Genomic DNA, 21,362 nt, shown 5'->3' with positions numbered 1-21,362 from the left:
AGAAGTTTTCATCAACGACAGAGGAACGCCCTTCCCTGCAGACCTCAACAAAACCATTTTGCAATGCAGTGAGACAAGCCACAAGAAGACTGCCTACCACTCGCAGATGAATGGTCTTACAGAGTGACTGAACAAGACATTCGCCGATATGCTTGCAGTTTACGTCGACGTCGATGACAAGACGTGGGATGTGGTCTTGCCGTAGCTAACCTTCGCATACAACACGGCGGTGCAGGAAACAAAGTAGGTCACGCCGTTTAAGCTGTTTTCTACGCTTGTAGCGCAGCTCAGATAGAGCAAACAGGAAGGTGGAAGGAGTAATGAAAAGGAACAGAGAACAGAGTAGCGCTCACTCTGTTCTCTGTTCCTTTTTATTACCCCTTCCACCTTCCTTTTTGCTCTTTCTGAGCTTCACTACAAGCCTGAAAAAGTCATGACATACCAACTCGCCCAAACTGCCACGTTTTCAACGTTCAACCTGGTTTACCGAAGGAAACCGATGACGACTCTTGACGCCATGCGGCCGCACGTCACCGAAGAAAAAAATGTCGACGTCGCCGCCCATCTCTAACACGCCGAAGAAACACGACAGCTCGCCCGCATCAAGAACATGCAGAGGACCGACAGGCGGTTCTCCAATACTCACTGACGCTACGTCGAGTACCAGCCCGGCAACCACGTCCGTCTCTGGACTCCGATACGCCGTCGAGCACTCAGCGAGAAACTGTTACGCCGCTATTTCAGTCTTTACAAGAGCATCCAACACATTGGCGCAGTGGACTATGAAATCGCGCCAGTCGGCATTTCGCAAACACAGCGGCGCCACGCACAATCTGAAGTGGTCAGCATGGTGCGTCTTAAGCGCTTTCACACCCGCTGACGAGCTTTGTTATTTTGTATCGTTACTACGCGTGCTTATATTTTTCGCTTTCCCGTTACGTTTGCAGAATCTTGACAATGGTTTTTAAGAGAGGCATATTGACACATGTGCTTGTTTATCGGGTGACCGCGTTTCAGCGCCAAACAAATGTTATTTTTCATTTTCATTTTTATTTCCTTAAAGACCCCCTGCAGGGGGTTCTACATAAGGGGTGGGGTTAACGTGAGAAAGTAAAACATTTTTTTTTTCATGATGACAGGTGGGATGTAACTTTTTCTAGGAAGGTTGATGGACAGGTGATGGCTGCAATTTCATGGGGAAGGTCGTTCCAGTCGCTTGCTGTTCGGCGGATGACCAATTCGGCGAGACGTGCGTGATGGTGGTGCGCAGATGTATGGCTGCTGTTTGAGCTGGGAATAATAAAATTTGTGAAATATGCACAGGCTAGAAATACGGCGACGGAGGAAAAGACTGCATAATTGGAACTGTAGTTTGAGAGATGAAACACTAATATAGGATGAGTATGAACGGTGAATGAAACGGGCGGCTGTGTTTTGCACAGCTTCTAATGAGTCGATGAGGTAAGCTTGCTGTGGATTCCAGATGGCGGATGCATACTCAAGTTTTGGCCTGATTAATGATTTGTAAGCAAGTAGCTTTACATTTTGAGGGGCGTCGTTAAGATGACGTTTAAGAAAGCCTAGTTTTTTATTCGCAGATGATATTAGCTTTGTTACGTGCTCGCGCCATGATAAGTCATTGCTGATAGTGATACCGAGGTAAGTATAGGACGGAACGAGTTCCACAGGAGAATCGGAAATCTTGTAAGTAAATAAATGCGGGTTGTGACGACGATGAAAAGACACGAGTTTGCACTTATTGGGATTAAGCGTCATCAACCAGTGATTGCACCATGATTGAATGCGGTTAAGATTGTCCAGAAGGGATTGTTGATCAGCTGTATTAGTAATTGGGGCATAAATAACGCAATCGTAGGCGAACAGACGGACATGACCTGATAAATTTTGGGGTAGATCATTAATATAAATTAAGAATAGGAGGGGGCCAAGGACAGTTCCCTGAGGAACGCCCGACGTTACTGGCAGACGGTTAGAGGAGTAGTTGTTAATAGTAACGGACTGTGAACGATGTGTGAGGAATTCTTTTAACCATGCAATAATTTCTCGATGCAAGTTTAGTCTGGAAAGTTTTAAGAATAGACGTTGATGAGGTACCTTATCGAATGCTTTGGCAAAGTCTAAAAAGATGGCATCAGTTTGTAAGTTAGCATCAAGGTTGGAATGAAGATCGTGAAGAAAGATGGCAAGCTGTGTCTCACATGATAAGCCTTTTCTAAATCCATGTTGGGATGAAGTGAAAAAATTTATAGAGTCTAGATGCTGCATTATCTGGGAGTAGATGACATGTTCCATTAGTTTACAAGGGATGGTAGTTAGGGAAATGGGGCGATAGTTGAGTGGAGAGTCTCTGTTACCTGATTTGAAAACAGGAACGACCTTCCCCATCTTCCAGTCTTCTGGGATGATACCTGTGGCGAGTGACTGAGAAAACAATAAGCATAAAAACTTGGATGAAATGTCCTTAGTGTTCTTGAGAAACTTGGTGTTAATTTCGTCTGTTCTGGCTGACGATGAAATTTTCAATTTGTCGATTGCGCACGAAATGCCATTTGGATGAAAACTTATGGCTGGCATTGCTAGTTCAGTAATGGAGGGTAGTGAAAGGAAGGTATCTTCAGGTTCTTTCGTGAATACTGATGAAAAGGCAGTATTAAATATATCGGCACACTGAGCATCACTAACAGAGTCGCCGTTATCATTAGTAAGGGTGATGTCGTGCGATTGCTGGGGATTTATCACGTTCCAAAATTTTCTCGGATTAGTTGTTATCATTTTGGGTAAGTCGTTGTGAAGAAAGAAACGTTTCGCGCTTTTCACTGCTGCTAAGTACGCATCTTCAGCGCTGTAGTACTTTTCCCATGCAGAAGAGCTGGGTCTAAGTTTAGCTGCACGGTACAGCCGCTGCTTTTTATTTTTGAGTCTTTTGAGCGTTTTATTGAACCAAGGATTTTGGGAATCAGAGTTAATAGTGCACTTTGGAATGTGTCTGCTCGTTAGATCACGAATTTTGCGTTTAAAGATTGACCAGTTTTCGTCGACTGTATGCTGATGGAAGTGAAGTTCAAAAGTTTATAAGAGGGAGTTTAATTCATTATTTATTTCTACGTAGTCGGCCTTATCGTAAAGCTTTATTGTTTTTTTGGACACTTTCCTTTGAACTGGAGTAATGTTAAATGAGGCGTGAATAACTTTATGGTCACTGATTTCCCTCAGGTAACTAATAGAAGCTAAGGTCTCAGGATGACTAGTTAGAATGAGATCAAGAGTGTTTTGTGAAGTCTCGGTGATGCGAGTCGGCTCAGTTATTAGCTGTGAAAGATTAAAATTGAGACACACGTCGACAAATTCTCGAGGCTCTTGAGAAATGGTAACGTGAGGTTGGTGCCAGTTTATAGAAGGGTAGTTAATGTCACCGAAAAGAATAATTCGCGCACTTGCATACCTAGTTGTTAATTGTAGCAAAACACTGTTAAACTCACGGGGGAAGTCAGGGCTATTATGTGGCGGTCGATAGCAGACACCAATTAGTGTTGTTATTGGCGCAGTGCGGCAAATGAGCCACATAATTTCAAGGTGAGATGTGATGTTGACAAGCGAGAATGGTAGTTCTCGATTAACGGCGACTAAAACACCGCCACCTCGAGAACCCTCGCGGTCGTTGCGAAAGAGGCGAAAATTTGGCAGATCATGCAGAATTTCAGAATCGCTGATGTTTTCGTTGAGCCATGTTTCTGTTAGTACAAGTATGTTGCTTCCGGACGACGATACAAGGTTAGATACAAGGTCTCGTTTGGGAAGGAAGCTGCGTATATTTGTGAAAGTGACGGAAAGGCAAAGGGTGGTTCGGGAGTTGGTTCTAGGATGACAAGCTGATAGAGGGCATTGTGGGGACCGGCGCCGAAAAGTTATCTGCTATGCGATTTCCTTCACTGTGTTAGTCGTTTCGTCGAAGAAGTAGCGCTTGGGCCCGATATGAAGCGTCTTATAGCGGAGCGAGAATTTATTAGTTGTTTTTTTTTGCAAATGCAACCAAGTGCTTTCGAATATTTTGGACGCGGCGGGTATAATCTTCGCCTACACTGAATTTCGTTCCTTTAAATTTGGGCCCTTTAGATAGAATGGTTTCTTTTGTTTTGGATGATATGAATTTGACAATGATAGGGCGTAGATGGTTTGGGGTATGACGGCCAAGCCGGTGGGCACGCTCTATATCTTTGGGATCTAAGGCTATTTCCAGGCGTTCTAAGCAATGATCAGCGATAATTTTTTCAGACTCGGCATATGTTTCACGGGGGGATGAGTCAGGCAGACCGTAGAAAATTAGATTGTTCCTGCGGGAGCGGTTTTCAGAATCGTCAAGACGAAGCTGCAAGTCTTGAACCAAAAGAGCTGTCTGGCTAACTGTTGACTGAATGATTTCAACGTCTGATGTAACTGTAGACAGATTCTGGAAACGTTCTTCGAGTTCAGTGAGGCGGGTATTGAAATCGGATATCGTTTTGTCGATTGAAAGCATACGTCCTTTTATATCTTGCAGGTCAGAGATTAGTGTTGCCTGGCTATCAGACAGCTTTTTCAATTCAGCCAAAACGATATCCAATTTGTCAGGTCCAGGGTTAGTTTCAACATCACCAGCAAGGAGTAGTAAGGTCCGTACATTATGACAACATTCGGCACAAATAGCGGTCAAACACTTCGGGCTCGGCAGCTGTATCAGGAAATAATTACGAGATTTTTTAGTAAATAGACTGACCGGTTCACCAACCTGCATGATGAAGAGAGTCAGATTCGATAACCGTGCCGTGGCACAGCTGCCGAGCCCACAGATTGTGCGAGGTGATTGCTGGTCCTTTATAGGTGGCTCGCCAAGTGATGTTGCTGCTGACGGTGTTTCCCAGTTGAAGTCGAGGGTCCAGTTTTTCACGTGTGGTAAATGGGCAGAGTCGGCGATGGCGCTGATGAAGCGGTGGCTGTCTTCGTCGGCGCTCCAAGAAAACTGGGCTGGGGACCGGGAGGTGTCCAGGAAGGTACGGGAGGCGTCGAAGAACACGGTAAGCAGAAGGCAAGCGGAGGCGTGAAAGGGCACCTGCATGATGAAGAGAGTCAGATTCGATAACCGTGCCGTGGCACAGCTGCCGAGCCCACGCAGGACGCGCCTGCTTGTATTGTAAGTTTCTGTAATGTTACCAATGGTTCTATCCGCTGTCTGTTGTCACCGAACCTTGTGTAAACTGCATGTATGCGCGACGCCAATTGCGTAGTACTTTCTGGAAGGCATGCACACACCAGCGATTATTCTGGAGCCTTCGATGAGTCATGTATAAAAGCGGACACGCTTGCCCCGCAGATCAGATTGCGACGCTCGCCGACCGTGTTCGTAGCTATAGCTGCGATTTGAGTGTAACTTGCTTTTGTGGGCACAAGTTCGCCCAATAAAAAGTTAGTTTCGTCATTCAAAGTTTTACCGCTAAATAATTCACCATCACTACTACGTGACAAATATGTATGTTTTTCGACATTCACCGATGTTTGTCATGGTATAAAAAATTTAATTAAGGTGTTTTATGTGCCGAAATCACGGTCTGATTATAAGGCACGATGTAGTGGGGGACTCTGGAAAGTTGGACACCCTCGGCTTTTTTAACGTGCGCCGAAATTTAAGGACACAGGCGTTTTCGCAATTCACCCCCATCGAAATGCGGCTACTGTGGCCTTTGTCATGTTACCATGTTTGATTTGTGGTCCCGTTGCATCAATGGAGTTTGTTCATGGTGAACTTCTCACTACATTGACATTTTTATTTTGTTTTCTCTTGCAGGGAAGGGATGTATGGTTCTTCTCAATAATGAAACTGTGAGCAAAGGTACTGATGAAGCCTGCCAAAGGATGTATAACAATTCTTGTGGGGTAATTCCCCCATATATTCAAGTGTTTAATGCATCTTGCCTGAGTGGTAATCTCCTTGTATAGCGAATAAAGCCTTCAAAAATACCTGCTTTTTTGTTCGACTACATTGAATGTGAATATACTTGCACACAGCACATACCTAACGTATACCACCAACGAAGATAAATGCACACATTTTGCCGTCGCAAGGTGTCAAATTATGTAGTTTTCAGTGACCGCAATGTAGAAGATATCGACATAAAAGTGTACAACAAGGTTGGTGGCGCTAACGCTGCAGCTGGAATTTGTATTTACAGCATTCTGCTGAATGCACATACACCCGATGAAATCTCCATAATTTCACCAAGTTTCTTTAAGCATTTCTACTTACCATTACGGTGGGAGAAGCACGTTTTAGTGGAGCGAACTTACACAATATCCCTCAGATAACGCTCCGAGATACTTAACGCTGAAATGAAGTAGTGAAAATAAAATTCATGGAAGAAAAATATTGCCATCCATCCGTCTTGTAGGACGCAGCTACAAGGACAAGCCCTAAGAATTTCTGAGGTCGTTGAAAATGACTTTGGCGAAAGATTTTCACAGGGTAGACTTTAAGATGCCTTCTGCTTTTAAGTATAAGTGAAAGTAGAAACGAGCAGATATACGAGGCTGTATTTCTTCTCCAATCACATTCAGTAGCGCTGAGTGCCGCGCATGCTTGCGAAAGATGACGTGACCTCCACAGAAGAGAAGCCATAATTTTGGAGAGGAAGAGGGACTTATTATGAAAGGAAAACTAAGATGGTCGCCTGAATTACAGTATTGTAACCCGATACTCAGCTCGGATGGTAAGAACTCGAATTAGCCTAGACTTGAGGAGGGAGCGGAAGAAACTGCTACACAAGAAGCCGATCAATGAGTTAGCGGTAAGAGGGAAAATAGATTAAGCTACAGAACAGGTATTCGGCTTTAACTCAGGAAGAGGACCTTAGTGTTGAAACAATGAACGACAATCTTATAGGCGTCATTGGGGAGTGTGCAGTAGAAGTCGTTGGTAACTCCGTAAGACAGGATGCCTGCAAGCTATCACAGGAGACGAAAGATCTGATCAAGAAACGCTAATGTATGAAAGCACCTAACCCTACATCTAGAATAGAACTGGCAGAACGTTCGAAGTTAATCAACAAGCGTAAGACAGCTTACATAAGGAAGTATAATATGGATAGAATTGAATATGCTTTCAGGAACGGAGGAAACCTAAAAGCGGTGAAGAAGAAACTAGGAATTGGCAAGAATCAGATGTATGCGTTAAGAGACAAATCCCGCAATGTCATTACTAATATGGATGAGATAGTTGAAGTGGCTGAGGAGTTCTATAGAAATTTATACAGTACCAGTGGCACCCACGACGATAATGGAAAAGAGAATAGTTCAGAGGAATTTGTAATCCCAGAAGTAACGCCGGAAGAAGTAAAGAAAGTCTTGGAAGCCATGCAACGTGGGAAGGCAGCTGGGGAGGATCAGGTAACAGCAGACTTGTTGTGGGATGGTGGGCAGATTGTTCTAGAAAAACTGGCCACCCTGTATACGCAATGCGTCATGACTTCGAGCGTACCAGAATCTTGGAAGAACGCTAACATAATCCTAATCCATAAGAAAGGGGACGCCAAGGATTTCAAAATTTATAGACCGATAAGCTTACTGTCCGTTGCCTACAAAATATTTACTATGGTAATCGCAAATAGAATCAGGAACACCTTACACTTCTGCCAATCAAAGGACCAGGCAGGATTCCGTAAAGGCTACTCAACAATAGACCATATTCACACTATCAATCAGGTGATAGAGAAATGTGCGGAATATAACCAACTCTTATATATAGCTTTCATTGATTACGAGAAAGCGTTTGATTCTGTCGAAACCTCAGCAGTCATGGAGGCATTACGGAATGAGCGTATAGACGAGCCATATGTAAATATACTGAAATATATCTATAGAGTCTCCACAGCCACCGTAGTCCTCCATAAAGAAAGCAACAAAATCCCAAAAAAGAAAGGCGTCAGGCAGGGAGATACGATGTCTCCAATGCTATTCACAGCGTGTTTACAGGAGGTATTCAGAGACCTGGATTGGGAAGAACTGGGCATAAAGGCTAATGGAGAATACCTTAGTAACTTGCGATTCGCTGATGATATTGCCTTGCTTAGTAACTCAGGGGACCAATTGCAGTGCATGCTCACTGACCTGGAGAGGCAAAGCAGAAGAGTGGGTCTAAAAATTAATCTTCAGAAAACTAAAGTAATGTATAACAGTCTCGGAAGAGAACAGCAGTTTACGATAGGTAGCGAGGCACTGGAAGTGGTAAGGGAATACATCTACTTGGGGCAGGTAGTGACCGCGGATCCGGATCATGAGACTGAAATAGTCAGAAGAATAAGAATTGACTGGGGTGCGTTTGGCAGCCATTCTCAGATCATGAACAGCAGGTTGCCATTATCCCTCAAGAGAAAAGTGTATAACAGCTGTGTCTTACCAGTACGCACGTATGGGGTAGAAACCTGGAGGCTTACGAAAAGGGTTCTACTTAAGTGTAGGGCGACGCAACGAGCTATGGAAATAAAAATGATAGGTGTAACGTTAAGGGATAAGAAAAGAGCAGATTGGGTGAGGGAACAAACGCAAGTTAATGACATCTTAGTTGAAATCAAGAAAAAGAAATGGGCATGGGCAGGACATGTAATGAGAAGGGAAGATAACCGATGGTCATTAAGGGTTACTGACTGGATTCCAAGGGATGGGAAGCGTAGCAGGGGGCGGCAGAAGGTTAGGTGGGCGTATGAGATTAAGAAGTTTGCAGGGGCGACATGGCCACACCTATTACATGACCGGGGTAGTTGGAGAAGCATGGGAGAGGCCTTTGCCGCGAAGTGGGCGTAACCAGGATGATGATGATGATGATGATGATGATGATGATGATGATGATGACTCAGGTCGGACTGAGTGGTTTGAAGAACGGCACAGCAAGCTATGAGAAAAAAACTAAATATAGGTGTGCGCCAGGCATTCGAGAACTAGCAAAAGGAATTTATTTGATTGTGGCCATCCCTAATTTCGAATAGCGACAATGTTTGGTTTTTGCTGACATGGCGCGCCGAGTCCGCACCGGCAATGGAGGCTAAGCAAGGCAGGTGGGTGCGATGCATGTTCTCTTTGAATGTTTCAGTGGATTGCTGAGGCATAACCGCAGACCACCTAAATCAGGAAAATGCCGTTTGTACATGTGAGTCATGAGACATATATTGGGCACAAGAAGCAAGAAATAGACAACAATAGACACTAAATGAAATGACTGAGAGCAAGAGGCAACTAAAGTCTCGAAATAAGCCCAAAATATTGTTATGGCACACAGCTATCAGGTACAGACGGGGCACTCAACGCAACAACAGTTCAGCATTGACTGACGACGGGCGAGGCAATGAGGTAAGCGGCGTCGATATTACCAAGGCAGTGATGGGTGTGACTGGTGGGTCGTGGATTGCGCGCTCGCGGTAGTGTCCAGTTTGCTGAGGAAACGCAAGTACAGGCGAGGAATGACCAGGAGGAAGGGATATGCCGGTCATGCTGCTTTCAGTTGAAACCTGTAGCCCGACCACTTGCCTTCCACGCACGATAACAGGTGTCCACAGGCTTTTGACTGGCCGGTCCGGTCAGCTGAAGACTTTGTGGCTGGGGCCTGGAACCCGACAGCACGTCCTCAATGACCGGACCTTTGGTTCACTTCCGTCTTCCATGGCTTTCCTGCAAATATTTGAACCAACCGCGTGCTTCAGAATTTCTTCTCCTCTGGGCCTCGTGTTTTTATAACATTGGCCTTCTTTGGAGCTCAGTTTTCCCCAACGATTTCTTCTTTTAGCTCCATGGATTTCCGTGATTCTATCCTCTGCTTTCACTCCTTTCTTGCTCCGCGTGTATTCTTGCTTGGCTCTTCATCATCGCCTTTGCCGAAACAGTGCATTTGCGTGCTTGCGTGCGCTTTGTTTCGTATCCTCTTTGACCGCAAAGCTGTGAGCGCGACTAAAAGCGCTCTGAAATATCCTATGCTAGTTTTCACACTTTTATTAGAAAACTAAAACACTCACAAGGTCAAAGTTATCAGGAAGTCTGGCGAATTTTCACATATCTATGTGAAATAAAGGATTAAGAAGCGATATAAGAAACTCCTAAAAAGCTTTCCCTCAACAGTGGGAGAAAAACCAACATATCTACTCGAAATAGGGGCCAATCTAAGACTGGCGTGCATCGAAAGTTTGAAGTGTAAAGTAGAAATGTTTGCCTTGAAATAAATTGCTGAATACTCGTCTTTATCTAACTTATATGCGTTATACATGGCATGTAGTTTGTATTATCCACTCTCCTTGGTGAACAACTTCAAGCACAGTGTTTATATTAAGTTCAAGCTGGAAATGTTCTTCTAAATAAATGTTTTCTCTGTGTAGCCTACTTGAAACATTCTCAGAAAGCTACTCATCTAAGCGTTCCATTGTTCTATACTGGCAATATTCGCAATATTTTGCGAAGGTGCTAAAAAATTTCGGAGAACACTCGCTTGAAATTCGGTAAACATAGCAGGAATGCTAAGTGCGATGTGTGGTGATACTTTCGTCTCCTTGGCTTAAATACCTCCGTTAAAATGAATTGGTGAACCCGCGTTTTATTCATTAACTTTATGGGTCATACGGGGTTCGTAGTTGGTTGCACCAGTCTCCTCGGTGAACTAATCGAAGCATTTTGCTTGTGTTTATTTTAATGATGGCACAATATGGCTAATGTGTTAGCAAACTTCGAAGTATGTGGCCTAATGACGCACTTGGCAATAAACTGTGAATTGAAGCGCTTCAGAACGTGCATGACTAACTTATACGAGTGGCGTAAAATTTTTCATGCAGCCGGAGAACAATTACAATTGCTCTCAATATCAAACTTAGCAACAATACCTGGACCACTGTAGAAACTCTGTGCACGAAGTAAATGTGCGTGGGTTAAATATAGTACTTACCAAAAATGCCAAAAATAGTTTTTATATGGGATGCTACCATATCACGCACATTTACCAGTCTGGAGAAGCAACTTTGCATTGCATATTCTTTATTCTTCGACATCCAAGCAAAAATATATATTTTAATACAAATTGGGGGCCTACTGCGTACGATGTGTCAAGAAATGTTACCATTAAGGGCCTAATTAGGAGTGTTACAAATATTTATTGAATCCTTGTTTTCTCGATATTTCGATGCATTACGCAACGTTTGCCAGGTTTCCTCGGTGAACTGTATGACGTATGTTGTTTGTGTTGAGTGAAAGTTAAAGTCAGGTAGCGAGTGATGCGTAGAAAAGACGATGGGGTTATTCCAGCCTTCGCGATAATTTACGTACAGAATGGCTCGAGAAAGATATGTCTGTTTCAGAAGCCCGCTGATTCCAATCAATTTTCGTTTCTTCATTTCTTGCGTTACATTGCTCTCTCAATTCTTTCACATAATCCTTGTTTCATCTTTTCCACCAATCATTCGTGATTATTTTTTATATCTCTACATTTCTTCTATGCTGACCTTTTTTTGACCTTCGGTACTGTCTATGAGCCTATGCTTTCCACCGATTATATCAGCCGGCAGAACAGGCAGAGGCCTATCCGATTTGCTGTGTACATTGGTCGACGGTCTGTTATTAAGGACAGCTACTACTTCAGTTGTGATTGTTTGCATCTCTTCCCTTCAGAACAGTCTTTTACCGGTAACTTTCGGCATTGCTGATTTCATGTTTCGTACCATACTTTCAAAAAAGCCTCCACACCAACGCGTTTATTCTGCGAGGTACTTACATTTGACTTCATTTCCTTGGCTTGCTCTTTTGGAGAAATTTTCCTGTAGTTCGTTGATCATACGATTGCTCTCTCTGTTGGCCTTCTTGAAAGTCCTTGCGTTGTCACTGTATATGGCACAACATAGGCCTCTTCTCGCTGTAAATCTTCAGAAGGAATGTAAGAATGCTTTTGATGTCCTGATGTCCTTAACTTCGAGATGTAGAGCCCGTGTAGTAGCACCTACAAATATTGCAACCTATTGCTTTGTAGTGCATCTCACTGCGTCTCTCACGAGCAACGGACCCGCGGAATTCACAATGATCACCTCAAATGGTTGTCGCTCATTGACTCTGTCAGCAGGAAGCGGGGATGTAACTTGGTGCAGCGCTCTGACACCAAATCTTTGGCACTTTATTCATCCATGAATTAGCTTCTTCATCAGCTGTATCCCTTGTATAATCTATTTCTAAGTTCGAGGCTTTCATAATGTGCCGCTTGTTTCTCCACGCAGCATGAGTTGAATGAATGTTTGATGTTTTATGGCGCAAGGGCCAAGTATGGCCAAAGAGCGCCATGTCCGTGGTAATGAGTCTGCAGTGTAATTATGAGTTCTATGAAGTTGGTGTGACGTGGCTGTAAAGGGGCCTTAAAAATGGTCGCTCTAAAGTGCGTAAAATCTGTATATTAAAATTATGACGAGGACGTATTACGTGTACTATGAACATTAGGATGCATTTAAAGAGAAAGATACGATGGGTAAACATATATGAGGTTATAAGATATGTTAGAGCACTACTGCCTGCTTAGAGCCCTTGAAACACAAGGGCCTGGAAGCATGTGCTATGCAAAACAATTATCGCAGCGGCATCCTCTGGAGCGAGGATGCTCTACGAATTTAATGGGCTTATAGCGTGTAGAACGACATCATTTAAGAAGTTGAGGACTGCCTTGGGGTTAAAAAGCGGTTCCTTACCAAGAAACATAGCCGGGTGTAGAGGGATGTAATAACGGTATGCAAGCGGAAAATGTTTCTTTCCGATTCGGCTTTCCGACAATCCAAGAGGACGTGGAGGACAGTCAGCCTCTCACCACATCGACCACAGGTTGGCGCTTCAGTTCCAATAAGCAGAAAATTGTGGGTACCAAATGAGTGCCCTATACTGAGGTGACAGAATAGGAAATCTGTTCACCGAGATTTTGTTGGAGAGGGCCAAAATCCTAACTGTGGCTTTATAACGTGCAGTTTATTATTTGTTTCTGTGTTCCACATGCGTTGCCAGTGTTGTCCCAGCTTCTTTCTTAAGAAAGGCTTCAGATCTGTGACAGGGGCAGCAGCCGTGGGAAAAGTGGGTAGTGATGTGAGTGATGTGGCCATTTTATCAGCCAGTAGAATACCCTCGATGCCGCTACGGCCAGGTACCCAGCATATTGCTACGTGTCTATGCGATAGATAAATATTGCATAAGAGCGAGTAAAGTTCAATGACAACAGAATTTGTATGCTTTTGTAAGGAATTGAGCGCTTTTACAAGACTAAACGAGTCTGTAAATACTATTGCTCTGTGGAGTTTTAATTTATTTGTGTTTTACAGCAGACAGCACTACATAGGCTTCTGCAGTGAAGATACCTGTTAGCGAGTTCAATACGTCAAATTTAGAAAAAGTGGGACCAACAGCAGCATAAGATACAGCAGCATGTGATTTTGACGCATCTGTGTAGAATTCTGAGCACGAGTACATCGACTGAACTTCACGGAAATGCATAGCGATTTTGAGGTCCATCTGTGTAGAATTCTGAGCGCGAGCACATCGACTGAACTTCACGGAAATGCATAGCGATTTCGAGGTCAGGGGCGTGATTTGTGACCGCTACAAAGAACACGTCACAGTCTATCACCCGCCACTCCCAGGGTGGTAAAGGCTTAGCTGCGCGTAGCAACCCCCACGCTTTGTTCTGTTTTTTTTACGAGCGATCCTACATTCGTCGTTCCACCACGGAACACGCCGTTTTCACGCCAAGCCATTTACTTCGGATATGCATTTAGATGCGGCATCTATTATGAAGGCTGTAAAAAACTCCACTGCAGCATCAATTTCTAACGAATACATGTCAGCCCATGAGATGCTAGTAAGAGTTCGAAATTTCTCCCAATCAGCTGTCTCAATCTTCCACCTAGGAGCTTGTGGTGGATATTCGTTTTCTTTAGGTGATCTTAGCCGCATGAGGAAGTGGTCACCCCCGTAATGATTGTTGTTAACTTCCGATTCGAGTTCAAGCAGTATACACGGGGAAACTAGGCTAAGATCAATCGAAGAAAAGGTTCTGTTTGAAGGACAGTAATATGTGGGTGCCTTCTTATTCAGCAGGCACGCACCGGAAGAAAGAAGGAACTGTTCGACGAGGCGACCTGGCGCATCTATATCAGGGTTACCCCACAGGTAGTTGTGTGCATTGAAATCGCCAAGAACAACATAGGGTTCTGGCAATTCGTCTATAAAGGACTGAAATTCATGTTCGCTTAGTTTGTAATGGGGGGTATATAAAGCGAGCAAATAGTGATAAGTTTGTTTAGCAGAATAGCTTGAAACGCCACTGCTTCAAGGGCAGTTTGTAGCTGTAAACGTTGACACGCTATGCTTTTTTGAATTACAACTGCAACACCGACCGATGATGCGATTGCATCATCGCGGAAGAAAGTTTGTGTACTTTGGTTTTCAGTGTGTTTCCTGTAAAGACAGCACTTTTGGATTGTGTTAGTGGATGAGTGCTTGCATATCATCAATGTTTCAAAGGAGACCTCTGACGTTCCATTGAATAATTTGTGTATCCATATTGGAAGTAAATAGAGGCTGTGTGTACGGAAACGGAAGTGATGCCGTAGATTACAGAGCTCTTTCGAGGCACTGTAATGGGGGTTTTGCCCTTTCTGAAGCGTTCGAGGGAGCCTCGCCGCTCTGTAGGCGTTTGGTGCGCCTTGAGGGCAGGTGTAGTGTCCATTGCCTCTAGTGACGCTCCCGACACGTGCTCGTGCGAGCGAGAAGTTACCAGAGAGAGTCCCGCCTTGGAGGGCAAGACCCCTACGCCCACCAGCCCGGAGGTCGATGGGGCTCCCTGAGGGATTTGGCTGCGCCAGCTGTTGCCAGGGCTGAAAGGGGCCGGGGAGGTTGGGGCAGCCTCGGCTGTGCCCACCTTCGGGGTCAATGGTTCCTTCTGCTCGGTTGGCGGAGCAGCGCTAGCTGCAACCACCGTCGCGGCAGATGGCGTAACTGCCGACTCAATGCTTGTGGGTCGGACAGCCGCCGGAGGCCGTTGTGACGCTGCCCCCTGACGCGCCACTTCGGCAAAGCTTTTCTTTGGCAGGTATGCTACCCGCCTGCGTGCCTCTTTGAACGATATATTCTTTTTTATTTTGAGCTTTACAATTTCTTTTTCTTTCTTCCCGGAGGGGCACGACCGCGCGTACGTGGCGTGATCCCCCTCACAGTTTACACAGTGACGAGCATTCTCACAAGCTTCAGAGGTGTATTCGTGAGCATTGCATTTCGCACAAATTTGTCGGCCTCGGCAGCTCTGCGAACTGTGGCCGAAGCGCTGGAATTTGAAACATCGGAGTGGTTTGGGCACGTACGGCCTAACAAGGAGCTTGATGTATCCGGCCTCGATTGACTCGGGCAGGACACTTGAACCAAAGGTGATCATTAGGTGCTTGGTTTGGATCTCTTTACCATCTCGTCGCATCTTAATTCTTCTGACATTGATAACATTTTGCTCACTGAAGCCCTCCAGGAGTTCCGTTTCAGTAAGCTCAAGCAAATCATCATCCGACACAACACCACGGGTGGTGTTCATTGTACGGTGGGGAGTTACTGTTATGTGGGTCTCCCCAAATGACACTAGTTTTGGTAGTTTCTCATATTGTTTCAGATCGCGGAGCTCCAAGAGGAGGCCACCGCATGCCATCCTCGACACCTTGTTACCTGGACCAAAAACGTCAGTCAAGGACTTTGAGACGAGGAATGGTGAAATGGTTCGCATTGCTTTGTTTGGCTTTTCAGAATGAATAACGTGGAAGCGGGGAAGATTCTGGATTTGGTGTCTGAAAAACTTGACATCTTCGGTGCGCCCTCGTTTCTGAGGGCGATCAACAAAGGAGGAGAAATAAGTTTCCATGAAAAAATGTGTACATTCGGCAACAGCGCCGACCGCCCACCACAGAGCCAAACGAGGGGACGCGGCAGATCTTGCATACAAGTCTGCACGACACCAGTCGTATGCCGTCACTATAACCGAATATGGTGTACCCAAGGTTGGATAGCCACACAGGGTTAACTCTTGCCGCCAGGAGAAAGGAAGTAAATAGAAGAGAGAAGGAGACAGGAAAGGTAAAAAAGTGAGAGATAAAGATGAAGATTCGAGAAGGGAGAGGAAGGAAAAGGCGACTGCCGATGTCCTCCAGGTGGGTCAGCCAGGATGTGCCGTCTATATGAAGCCGAGGCCGAAGAGGTGTGTGGCCTCCGCCGGGGGGCCTTAACGGTCCAACACCCAGCATCGGCTCAACCCCCAGGATGCCCCTTTCCCCAGACACGGCTAAGCCGCGCATGGCTACACACGTGAATGTCCAACCATCATGTTCTCGGGTACGTGGTGTCGGAACACATCAAACGCCTGCTCACGCAGACGCCCCTGCGGGGGCAGCATGAGTTGATGAATATGGCGCACCAGCAGCTTTGTGCCAGTCATCCCCTTTGTTAGCACAATAGAATGTCTTTCGTTGTATGTTAATCCTACTTGGAGTAGGCGACCTTTGTTTCTTATCAGACATTGCCCATTTTCAATGACTTCCGCACAGTGAAGAAACATCCTTGCTGTCTTCGTAATAATGCTCTTGCTCTGTTCGATGTATTCTCGTATGTGTTGTTCTATTTTTATTATTGTCGTCTCAGCATTCTTCAGTTCTTCAACACTCAGACCTGCGATGATCGGGCTCCTTTTTCGTATATTCCGAATATACCTGAGAACCCAGCTGTCACTCTGAGTAATCGTATGTATATGCCCATACTTCCCGGTGTCAATAACTGCTGCATTCGACGTCCATGGGCTAGTCTCATAATTTTCAGCATTCTCGCTCTCTTCTTCTGGTTCGGTTTGCTCTGTAGTGTTCTTTTTCATAACAAACAATTTCGCACCGTGCCATCATATTTCTGAGTTTTTGAAACACTCTGCGCTTGCATCTCTTGTTATCAAACTAGCTGGATTTTCTTCATTTGCTACATATTGCCACTCTGAGAGTTTCATGTTTTTTTTTGTTTTATCTCCTTCACTTTATTCTTTACAAAAGTGCTTCATTTTTCCTTTTCGCGTAATGAACATTAAACAATGCAAAGCATATTTAGCGCCAGCGAACAAGGACATAAGGGAGACGACACCACAATGCGTTAACTTTAACAACTGGATTTTCAGGAGACACCCACCTGTTCGCCCCTTGCATATTGGCGCCACTTCATCTAAATTTTAACCATCCAAAAAAGCCATCTCCTCATCTAACAAGTCGACCGAAAGGGCACCAACACACGTATCACTATTCCGACATATAGCCTGAGCCTCAATAACCTCTCGCACATCTTTATCTTTAGGCGGATTTTTCCTGAAAATCAAGTTGTTGAAGTTAGCGCATTGCGGTGTCGGCTCCCATCGGCCCTTGTTCGCTGGCGCTAAATATGCTTTCCAAGTCAGTTTGCCGATACGCCCAACATATAACAATGCTGAAAGTTATATGAATGGTCCAGTCTGTCCAATAACTTGTTCTGTTTAGTTTTCTTGCAGATCCACTTCTGACATATTCAGAGCGTGGATAGCGTAGCAGCCATCAGCTCAATTTTTGGCAGAGGCATTTCTTTCGTTAGAGCTCTCAGTTCTTTTGCAATTAGTAGTTCAGCATGTTCTTGGTTTTCCTAGGCATTTATCATGTAGGCTGCTGCCTCATAAGCGTACATGCTTGCATCAGAAAACAAATGAAGATCCGTGTAAAAAAGCTAACTGTCCTAGTTAATACCAACACATCTAGGTATGCTGAAGTCATGAACTAATCGTGGCTGTTCAATCGAGTTCCTCCACGACGACGTCACATCTTCTCGCAGTGAGTCGCCCCAAGTTGTTCGCTTCCTCCACATGTTTTGTACTTCTCGCTTCGCTGTCAGTGTTAATGGAGTGAAGACGCCATGCGAATTGTATATTCTTACTGTTAGCTGCAACATTTTATTTGTTTCTTTGTAATTGAACCGCTCATAGCTGCGTCTTTTATATCAACAGATGGGAGGTACTCTTTATCTTCCTTAAAATGCCATCTACTGCCAAGTACCTTTATTTGAGTGGAGGTTTCCATGCCTATGTCTCTCTCTGATATGCGCATAGTTCAGTGTCATCGTGGCTCATTCGTCTTGAACTTTCTTAGTGTCACTGACGCCTCTTGAAAAATGTCTTTTGGCTCTTTATAATGTTTTTTCTGCTTTTTCTGGTGAGTGGGCTTCCAGTATCACGTCGTCAACGTAAATGTTGTTTTTGCAGCGGCTTAATAGTTTCTGGAAATCTGTCTTCCAACTTGCTTAGGTTGCTTTTACTGTTGCTGCAAGTAAGAAAATACCCGAAGCTGTGCGAAACGTTACTCTTGGCATTCTCCATGTCACACCTTTTCCTTCGCTACCAGTTGGAATTCTATCCCACCAAAGTAACGGCAATGCGCCTCTATCCTTTGTACATATTTAAATGAGTAGAAATGATTTTTCTAAATGAGCTGACATTGATATGCGAGTGCGTGGGATGTTCGTCAGCAGATGCAGCAGATTCGGTCCTGTTTCAAATTTATTGTTTAAAGAAAGTCCATTTGTCGACTATAAGGACGCACGAAATACTACTATTCTATTCGTGGTTTGTCAGTCTTCCCTTATTACTGCCTGATGTGGCATGCAGTAGCACGGTGTCATCGGTCTACGCCCTTTCTCGGCAACTTCTGCTACTCCATTACTTAAATAATCTCGAATGGCACTGTCGTAACGCCGAAGTAAACTTTCGTTCTTCTGTAGCCGCCTAGTGAGTTGTTGCAATCTCTTCATAGCTGCGTTCTTGTTTTCATCAAGTTGCAGGTTATCTTCTCATGGAAGTGTGACAGAATATCGCTTCTCTTGAAATTTTAAGTGCCTTTTGAAATAGTGAATCACTTCCTCTTCTATCTTGGCTTCTTTAGCAGCGCCCTTTACCGCTAGTGTTTGAATATCCCAGAAATGCCTGAGAGCTGTCTGTATGTCAGAATTAAGCACGTTCATGTGAAGTACAATTAAGGTTGACTTCTCCATTATTGTTGATGATATCTTAGCTTGACCTTCTACTGTCCAGCCGAATATGGTTCCTGCTGATGTCAACTCCTGTTCTAGTTTTCTGATCCCACCTGTCACTGCAAGTCAATACTGGTCTGATTCAATAAGTATTCCGGTTTCCATGTAGGTGGTGCGTCTACATAAACCGTCAGCCAGGAATAATCCGTCTCCTTCATAGTTCTTTAGCAGCGAGGCAGGCAGGAATGGTAATCTTTCTTTCGAAATTATGTCACCACCATAGCGTACGGGAAAACTTCTTGACTACAGCAGGCATTTTTCAGTTTATCTTGAACCAAATTCTTGACCCTTTCAATTTGACCTCCTCCGAACGATCCTACCGTGAGTCTTTCCCCTTTAGCTTTACAGCCAAGTTTCTCAGACAGGCTTTTCAGCATGAATGACCTTCTGCTGCCAGTATCCAGCAGAGCACGACAATAACATGACTCTCTTCTATCTTCTGCTAATGCAACTGCACTATGCAGAAAAACACTCGATGAGATGTTCATAAACTCGCCAATCGACGTTTCACTTCATTTTCATATTCCTGGTGATTTTCACTTTCACCAGGAAAAGCTGGTCCATACGGAGCTGTTCTCTTCTTCGACACGTAGACGTCGCATGGTATTTCGACTTATCTTGCACCCAATGTTTGCCTTACATATTTTAGCAGTATGTCGAGGCCTGGTAGAGCGGAAACATCTATTTGTCTTTTGAGCTCCATTTCTCAGTCTTCACAAGGCAGCGTTTACCTGCAATAATCAGTGTAATTAGTAGTATTCGCGCAAAATATGCAGAATTATGGAAGTGTAGTTTGAAAATAAACGGTTCTTCTGTGCTGCTTACTCTCAGTTCTGTTGCCCTAGCTTTCATCCCTTTTTATCGACAATTACTCTCTTCATTCTTATTGTTCTATGTAGTGCATCAAGCACCTAAGAATATCTTCTTGCCTTGATATTCTGGTCGTTACAGTGCATGCGTACCCAGTGATAAGTGCAAATGTGGAGCGCGCTTGCCCCCTTCTCTCATTCGTTTTCTCCCGTGCCCTTTCCCCCTTTTCTTTGGTGTATATATTCTCTGCGGAAAATGCTTCATTCTGCATGGTGACATGGACTACATCTTGAAAGAAGCGGTGTGACCACCGCCAACGTAACATTAACAACAAGCAACCAACCAACGTTGCAACTGCCCACGGAAGACCGCAACAAGAAGGTAGTGTAGAGAAGCAGCAGCTGTGCGACGAACCCATCGGCAACCATGGTACATAGGCTACCGGATTCCGACCAAGAAACAGATAAGTGGCAAGCTTATCAGGTAAAGGTTGAGGCGAATTTCGAAGCAAGCGAAGTCACCGATGACGCCAAGAAGAGAGCGTTGTTGGTAGCGGGGCTGAGGACCACGAGGATAGCAGTCTTTTGCGGAAGAGTAACACCGCACTAGCCAAACTCGCTCAGCTACAACGAAGTTGTAGGTACGTGAAATGGGCTTTATGACCCAACGCATAATGAGATTTTGGAGAGCTTCAAGTTTTTCCCTCGAAACCACCAAGAGGAGGCCGTGCAGATATTCATCGTCGAGTTAAGGAAAATTGCCCAGAATTGCAATTTTTCGTTGACGTTAGACAGGATGCTTAGGGATCGTATTGCATGCGGTGTCCGTTCGCAAACTTTGCAAATATAGCTACTGACAGAAAGGACTTAACACGCAAAGAAGCAGAAGCACTTGCCCTGGCTGGGGAAACCGCAGAACATGGGTCGCAGCAGTTACGTAGTCAGAGGGATGCAGGGAATGTCCTGAAGGTCAGCCAAGGATACGCGCCAACTCGCGTGAGGAATGAGCAGAGGAGCGAGCCGCAACACTGCAAGTGCTACGGCCAGCATGGTCACAAAGCTTTTGCATGCTTCGTAAAAAGCCGTCGACGTTCCAAATATGGGAGGCCGGGGCATTTGGCTGGTATGTGTGCGAGCAATGGCGGTGCAAACAGAGCGGTAGTACTAACAGCAGGAAATCGATGACAGAGTGACGACAAGGCACCTTGCAAATTTGGTCCGTCAAGGCTGATGAGCCTTTGGTCGCGCCCATTCGGAAGCCCGTCACTTGGGATGGCGTCACTATACGGATGGACATTGATACTGGCTATCCTGTTTGTATCCTTCTGAGAGCAACTTATGCAGCACATCACGACCATTGGCCCGGCTGCAAAGCGCAAATGTAACGGTTTCGGG

General features: G+C 44.8%; 1 protein-coding gene across 4 annotated transcripts in view; it reads left to right on the top strand.

The window, feature by feature from the left end:
- The window catches only part of LOC140217390 (uncharacterized), a 77,032-nt gene extending 71,015 nt beyond the window's left edge, over positions 1-6,017 (top strand). For 2 of the 4 annotated variants that reach the window (XM_072287965.1, XM_072287963.1), the window contains 2 exons: positions 4,879-5,072; positions 5,840-6,017. In XM_072287965.1, the coding sequence (XP_072144066.1) occupies positions 4,879-5,072; positions 5,840-5,878 (233 nt within the window). In that variant the 3' untranslated portion in view covers positions 5,879-6,017. The remainder of the gene's footprint in view (positions 1-4,878; positions 5,073-5,839) is intronic. The other 2 variants (XR_011893945.1, XM_072287964.1) reach the window with 1 other exon arrangement.
- Positions 6,018-21,362: the final 15,345 nt, after the last annotated feature.

The sequence above is a fragment of the Dermacentor andersoni genome, chromosome 4, assembly GCF_023375885.2.
Source record: "Dermacentor andersoni chromosome 4, qqDerAnde1_hic_scaffold, whole genome shotgun sequence".
In the NCBI taxonomy this organism is placed as follows: domain Eukaryota; kingdom Metazoa; phylum Arthropoda; class Arachnida; order Ixodida; family Ixodidae; genus Dermacentor; species Dermacentor andersoni.
Note: the sequence above shows the minus strand (reverse complement) of the source record. Positions and strands in the feature narration are given on the sequence as shown.